The 7,590-nt window shown below is 38.0% G+C and overlaps 1 protein-coding gene across 2 annotated transcripts in view; it reads right to left on the reverse strand.

Annotated features, from left to right (window-relative positions):
* LOC139934692 (synaptic vesicle membrane protein VAT-1 homolog-like) overlaps nt 1-7,590 on the reverse strand; it is a 29,451-nt gene that overhangs the window by 5,836 nt on the left and 16,025 nt on the right. The window contains exons 4-9 of one of the 2 annotated variants that reach the window (XM_071929053.1): nt 7,256-7,401; nt 5,811-5,914; nt 2,838-2,893; nt 1,825-2,019; nt 984-1,067; nt 566-583 (exon numbers count right to left, since the gene is read on the reverse strand). In XM_071929053.1, the coding sequence (XP_071785154.1) occupies nt 572-583; nt 984-1,067; nt 1,825-2,019; nt 2,838-2,893; nt 5,811-5,914; nt 7,256-7,401 (597 nt within the window). In that variant the 3' untranslated portion in view covers nt 566-571. The remainder of the gene's footprint in view (nt 1-565; nt 584-983; nt 1,068-1,824; nt 2,020-2,837; nt 2,894-5,810; nt 5,915-7,255; nt 7,402-7,590) is intronic. The other variant, XM_071929052.1, reaches the window with a different exon arrangement.

Raw genomic sequence — 7,590 nt, forward strand, 5'->3', positions numbered from 1 at the left:
TGTGATGCAGCTTCAGTATCCAGCTTTCCCAGGTTGTAACAATCCATAATATTCTTTTATTTTTCTATCACTTTATACATTTTATCATCAGGTAAATTATTTTATAAAGTTTTACTGCAATGATTGATGGATGGTGCGGTATAGGGAAAGGAAGAAATAATGATAAAAGGCCAATTTAATAGAGCTGTTTTAAAGGGTCTGTTCCCACTTAGGAAATATTATCAAGAAGAAAGTGCCAATGTTGACAATAAAATGGTAACGATTAACAAATTTCATTTCGGTAATGTCCTCTCTGGTAGCTTACTTGTCTTGGAGCGGCTTGGGAATGTATTGTTTTTCGGAAAACACACGTGATGCTGTTATTGACTAATGCAAAATGTTGTGATTTGTTCTTTGTTTTTTGTTTACAAGCAAGTAAAATTATTTTGCAATACGTAAACAGCTCTATGAAATTGTGATATGATGAAGATGATTGTTGTGTTGGATGATTATGAACAATGAGTCAATGGTGAGATGAGTTTATTCAATATGCAAAAAATAATATTAAATAAAATATAAATCTTACAGGGAATTATTTGGCAGTCTGTAATAAAACAAAAGTTAAAGTGACTTTAAGTGAATTTGTAAAAAAGAAAGTGTAAAAAACTCTGGTAATTGAAAATCAGCGCTGAAATTGAAGATTTACCACGCCTGCTTCCTTATTGTCAAACAAGTCTTGCCACACGGGGGGGGGGGGGGCAACGGATATTGACTTCTGTAGGGATGGTGCAAAAACGGTGAAGACAAAACTCACACACACTGACAATTTTGCACGTGGGTGTCTTTTCATTTTTATACAATGGAGTCAAACTTAGAATTAGGCCCTAAATTGCTTTTACGTTTAAAGAAGAACCAAGAAACTTCCGATTGTCGCCAACACTGTCGGCCTTTGCATGCGTGAATGATTTTAGCATAGTTTCACGCGAGAAGGGTTAAGAACTCACCTTTGGCTTGGCTTCTTGCTCAGGAATGATGAGAATTTTCCCGACGTTCTTATGGTCGTGCATCTTCATCATCGCCTCTCCAACCTGCAAAGAAATTGAGTTTCCAAAGTCGAGTTACAACCTGTTTAATATCGCTAGCGTATGTGACGTGAGCGTTTTTAGTTTTAGCAAAACGCAGTGGTGTTACATAACAAATTTGTTTGATTTATCTTGTTAAGGTTGGTCTGTCTCTTGGGAAGTTTCCTTTTAACAAGCAGGTCTAAGATGATATATGAAATATTATTTGCTTTTTTGGGGGGGTTGAATTTTTTTACTTGAACTCTTTAATAGTTATGTTAATTTTAAGTGTACAATAGTCATTATAACCGGTACCTGTGATGTCTATTCGGACATAAAAGTCACTACAAAATCGTCGTAGCCGTGAACCGCCAGCTTGGATACGGAGTCCTAGGAAAATAATTATGTCCACATGAGATTCTGTCCCCATTATGGCAAAATTAACATGGGCTGAAGGATTATTCAAAATAGCGCGCTTTCAGAAGACGATTGTGCACACAGTTTGCCGTTTTGTGATGGGGATAGAATATCATTGGGACCAGAGCCGTATAATATTGAGAGTCGGAGTTGCGACATGGAGGGAACATTTTCTTTGGTCACGTGGTTGCTTGACGCCATGTTGTCTCCAAATGCAGCAGAACCCAATGGGCAGACTAGTTTGGCACCCCGTGTTCGACCAAGTGTTTCTTGGGAACAAATTGGCTTCTATCGCAAGATGTCGTAACTCTCCGAATATCGGCTCTGATAGCGGCCTCAAAGCATAGTGAGTTTTTTAGTGACCTACCTCTTCGAAGGCAAACGTGGAATCAATGACAGGGTTAATAATATTAACGGTGTGTAGCTTGAAGACTTCTTTCATGATGATCTTAACTTTCTCCTCTCCGCATTGATCGAATAGGTAATGGTAGAACTGGAAGCCTGACATCGTCTTATTTTCATCCCACAACTTGCCCGGCTTGACGCTGTCCACATTCCACCACTAGACAGACAGAACAATAAAATGAAATTCATTGCAAATTGATATTTTTTGCTAATTTGATTTATCTACTAATTAGTGCCGCTCAAAAACCGACAGCGGCGGGACCACTTAACTTCTCGGCAAAAAAAAACCAAGTGTTTGCCGAGAGGCTAGGAAAGCACAACAGGATAAATACTAAAATATTCCATTTTGCTCCGAGTGAAAAGAAAATGGGCAGAATCACAACCATGAACGGAACATAAAACTGGAAGGACCTTAAAAGGGAAATACAAGTTTTGGACGTGACTATAAGAATCTAAAAAACCACAAGATATCCGCCCAAAGAAGACACTGGACACTATTGGTAATTGTCAAAGACCAGTCTTCTCACTTGGTGTATAAATCTCAACTTATTATGCATAAAATAACAACCCTGTGAAATGGGCTTAATATTGGTCGTCGGAGTTGCGAGATAACTTTAATGAAAGAAAAAACACCCTTGTCACACGAATTGTGTGCTTTCAGATGCTTGATTTCGAGACCTCAAATTACTTCATTCTCGAAAACTACGTCACTTGTTACCAAGTAAGGTTTTATGCTAATAATTATTTTGAGTAATTACCAATAGTGTCCACTGCCTTTAAATGGATGAAGAAAAAAATGGAATAGTCCACACAAAAAAAGAAACAATTCAAGCTGAAGTAAAAAATCCGAAAATGTTTCGCTCGGATAAAAAGGTTTCAGGTGATGTGGAATAATCCAGAACAGACTTCGTATGAATCAATGCCGTCTAATAATATAGACAGTTTTATTTTCTTAAAATCAAAAATCAGACTTACTGTTCTGGCGTAGCTGAAGAAACTTCTTGTTTCACCCGTCACCACATTAGAAATTCCTGGAGAAGGGCAAGAAGTCGATAATATAAAATTCCACGACAATGAACTTTTATTTTCGTTTGCTAAATCAATTAAACTTTGATACAATTTAGAAAATGTTAGCCCATTAAAAGTTATACCATTGCTCCCACTAATAAGTCGTGATTACAGATTGTTTTAGTTTTTGATTTGATTTTGATTTTTAAGTCTTTGTATGAATGCACTGCGATTGTCTGAGGAATACTAACTACGGCAAATGAGGTTCGTTCCGCTACTATACCGTCCGTTCGTGAACACGATAGCGGGAACGAACCTCATTGTAGTTCAAGCAGTCGCCTACCTGGCAATAAGGCCTACTTTAGTTCAACTACCAAAAAATCGACTCGTCAGTTGGAACGATTTTAAGAGCGTAACTACCATTGTCTGCCCTTATTATATTTTTCAATTTTAAATAATACTTAAAAGAAATCCGAATTATTTTTGGACGGGGCCATTTTGTTTGTTAATGTCCTGTTTTTCTGTCCACCGGGGGCACCGTAACACACACAACCCGGCTTTTCAGTTTTGCATAATGGTTATTTTCTAAATTAAATTTTGGGAGTAATGTGTAAAATTAAAATTTTCATGAAGTATGCAAAAAAATGGGTGTTTTATTTTAAACAAATGAGGGGAGGAGGCCTACATGGGCCTATCAATAACGAGGTTTAGCTGCACGTTAAGCGAGCAATACGTACGTGAACGTGAACGTGAAAAAGTTGTGTTGTTTATTGACGTCGCAACTTTGGGCTTTTTGCATGCTATAGTGACGTCTGTGCGCACGTACGAGTGACATGAAAAATTGTCACTTCACGTATGCTAAAAACGTGAGAATTTAACGACACAACTTTCTGACGTTCACGTTCACGTTCACGCGGAAGGTGCAGCTAAGCCTCGCCAATGAAGACAGGTGTCTTGCACCAATAGTCGCTCAGCTCGGCGCGCGTCGTCTCTTCTCACGATAATCCCATTGACTGATTCATGTGTGTCGATTGAGGGCGCTACACAATCTACTAAATTTCCGAGAGAACGTGTCATGCCTTGCTTGAAACGACAACATTGATGTGTGCATTATGTCATTTTCCGAAGTGCTGATATAGTTCAAACTTTGGCAAACCGGTAAGTGTAAATTGGTTATAAGTTGGGTATATTTTGTTGCAATCGAGCTTTATATTGATGTAGACAAAACTGAATTTTGAGGCGATGAACTTTCGGCCCATGGGGGCGGCCATCTTGAATGTGTTGTTTACTTTTTAACACTGTTTTGTAAACAGGAGCGGGTTAGCTCAATAATGCCTACTGTTATTACAAATAGTAAAATATGGTAAAATATAGAAGTGTACACATTCAGCAAGGTGAAAAGGATAACTTTCCGTATGGCGCCACCACTTTATCCCTCATTTTTACAAATGAAATAGGGATATCTCATTGCGGTAAATTAGATACTTATTATACTAATATTACTTCATATCGAATGAAAAAGTGGTGCCACCAACTTTTCCATCAGGGCTCAATTTCATAAAGCCTGTAAACGCAAACAATTGCTGAGCATGACATTTCGGAAAAGTTTCCGTATGGCGCCACCACTTTTTCATTCGAAATAAAATAATATAGTATCTAATTTACCTGATTGATATATCCCTTTTTGTAAAAATGAGTGAAAAGGTGGTGGCGCCATACGGAAAGTTATCCGACATTTCTTCCTTCATCAAAACAGGATTACCAACCAAATTTGCCTCAGGATGAGCAAACAAAAGTATCAAGCAATATGCAACAACTGGAGATTTGGTTAGTAATCCTGTTTTTTCCAAGCCAAGGAAGAAATTTCATGATAAGCAAATTTTTGTGCTTGTAGGCTTTATAAAATTGGGCCCTGAACCATTCCATCCAACAAAGTATATTCTCCTAGGAAACAAGCTTATTTAAAAATAAATGATGTGTTGTCAAACTTGAGAAATATTGCAAATAATCAGATAGTATTTTTTTTTAATTTAAAAATACAAAATAATTGTCCCTGTGGTAACAAAATTACATTAAGAATAAAAAATTGTTTAAAGAGAAATGTACTGTAAGATCTAGGAAAGACATCTTATTTGATGTACTTCTAAATTTATTTGTTTTAAGTAAGATGGATACCCATGTATATAAACGCAATTAAACCAGCAAATCTCATAGTACCCCCAACTATAACTCCCTCTTTGACGCATATTTAAGATTTAGCCGACCTTAAAGGCAATGGAACCCCTTCTCTTTTCGATAAGTGCACTGAGTTCTTTAACTTGCATTACACAACACACAGGACCCACAGCTTTACGTCCCATCAAAAGGATGCAGCAATAATTAAGTGTCTTGCTTTTAAAAAATAATGACCATATAAAGTTTCAGGAATTTTCTTCCACTATTAGCTCAACAGAATGCCTCCTGCTTATCAACAAAATGATCTGCTTTGGAATCTCTGCTAAGCTGCCACCTTCTTTTTTCTTCCCTTATGGCAGATTTTTACAAGGCTTTTACAAGGCGCTGTAAGCAGAACAGAACTCCATGGTAAGAACAGCCACGAAATTGGCCACAGTTGGTCTGTTGATTCATTCAAGAAAATCTGTGACTGCTGTAGCTTTAGTTTAAAAAATAATAATAATATCAAAGTTTTATATAGGGCACGTATCTACCAAACAAGGTACTCAAGGCGCTGAGTAGGCCCTATACATACAAACTTTCAGAAAGGTAGGGTATTGCAATGATGAATTCTGAGACCCAATTATGTAGCACCTTCTAAGGGTTTACAAGGTGCCACGGGGCATACAGCAGCCACAGCCAGGAACACCGGGGCGAACCCCTGACTGTTTTTTTTTTGAGCCTGTGTATTCATTCCTTAGGCTTCTGGTTTTATTATTGACTTACCGTATAGGACATATTTTCCCATGGGTTTTAGGAGATCATAACCCCGGTTAGTGTCTTCACCGCAGAGTCCATCCAGTACAATATCAACTCCCTTTGGATCAATTCTGTTTGTAAAGAAAATATGTTGGAAGGTGTGAACATTCAAACTGGATTGCTCCATACACCTACACGTAGAGAGGTGGTAGCCTTAAGTGCAATGGCATTTTGCAATAGGCACTTCACATCATTAATTCCTTTGCATTATAAAGCCAGCTGGGAGCATCTAGCTGATGTGTGGCATAATATACATAAGAAGAGAGTTACGATTGCAGATGGGATAAATAAAACAGCAACACTGAAGTATTGGGATACAAAGAAGAAGAAAAAAAAAATACAAAAATAGACATTGGTTATTTTACTTGGTGAACCAGCAAAATTTCATTAAAATATTGTTTGAAAACCCACCTTGGAAATGAAAACTGCATGAACTAACAAGTCGTATTCAACTCCTATACGCCTCTCGTAATACTTATGCATGACGTCATAACTCTTACCCAAAATGAGGCTATGGGCGCACTTCCCCCATCACTTGCAGTGGCTGCGCCCATCGCCTCGTTTTGAGTTATCATTGTGACGTACCTCATGCATAAATATTAAAGGAACACGTTGCCTTGGATCGGACGAGTTGGTCAAAACAAAAGCGTTTGTAACCGTTTTTTATAAAATGCATATGGTTGGAAAGATGTTTTAAAAGTAGAATACAATGATCCACACAAGTTTGCCTCGAAATTGCGTGGTTTTCCTTCTACTGTGCGAACTAACATGGTCGGCCATTTATGGGAGTCAAAATTTTGACCCCCATAAATGGCCGACGTGTTTAGTCGACGAGGTAAAAGGAAAACCACGCAATTTCGAGGCATGTTTGTGTGGATTATTGTATTCTACTTTTACAACAGCTTTCTACCCATATGCATTTTATAAAAAACGGTTACAAAGGCTTTCAAAGACCAACTCGACCGATCCAAGGCAACGTGTTCCTTTAAGAGAGGCGTATAGAGACCATTAATTCCTGTATAACCCTACAGGTCCCAAAATGCTCAAAATGCCCAAAATGCCCAAACGACCCAAAATGTCCCAAAATGCCCAGACATCAATGTTGTAGTGTTAATTATTTAATCACTTTTTCTTTCGTGAAAAAATGTCAACAAAAATTACATGAAACAGAAAAACATGTTGACCAGTGCTAAGTTAACAACATGTAAGAAGGATTGGAAAATTTCATATCTGGACATGATCTTTTCTTTTGCCTTTTTTTGTGAATGGAAGTAGGCAAAATCTTGTTGCCGTTTGTGACCGCTTTGGGCATTTTTGTACAAGCCGTTTGTGGCCACTAACTCGCTGTGGTCTCCAAAGAGTTAAATGCCATGAGGAACAGGTTCCAGTGTTTTTTTTTTCAAAAAGCTTACTTTTTGACAGCCTCTATGTAGTCACAGGTTGTGCGATCAAATAGATGATCAAACTTCTCTTTAATGGCTTCATGTTTCGCTGCGGATGCAGTCCCGTATAGCTTGATGTCATCAACCATCTTGCTCAGCTGAGCTACAGCAAGTCCCTGCAATGTGCAAAGAGACAAACTTGAATGGCATAGTATGGTGGTTTGTTATTTTATGCATTATGTTGAGGTACACCAAGTGAGAAGACTGGTCTTTGACAATTACTAAACGTGTACCTTCCCTTTAAAGTGCATTTTTGTGGCAGAGTGAGGTATTAGGTGGGCGAGGTATTAGCCATATCTTTGAAG

This window comes from Asterias amurensis, chromosome 3 (assembly GCF_032118995.1).
Source record: "Asterias amurensis chromosome 3, ASM3211899v1".
In the NCBI taxonomy this organism is placed as follows: Eukaryota; Metazoa; Echinodermata; class Asteroidea; order Forcipulatida; family Asteriidae; genus Asterias; species Asterias amurensis.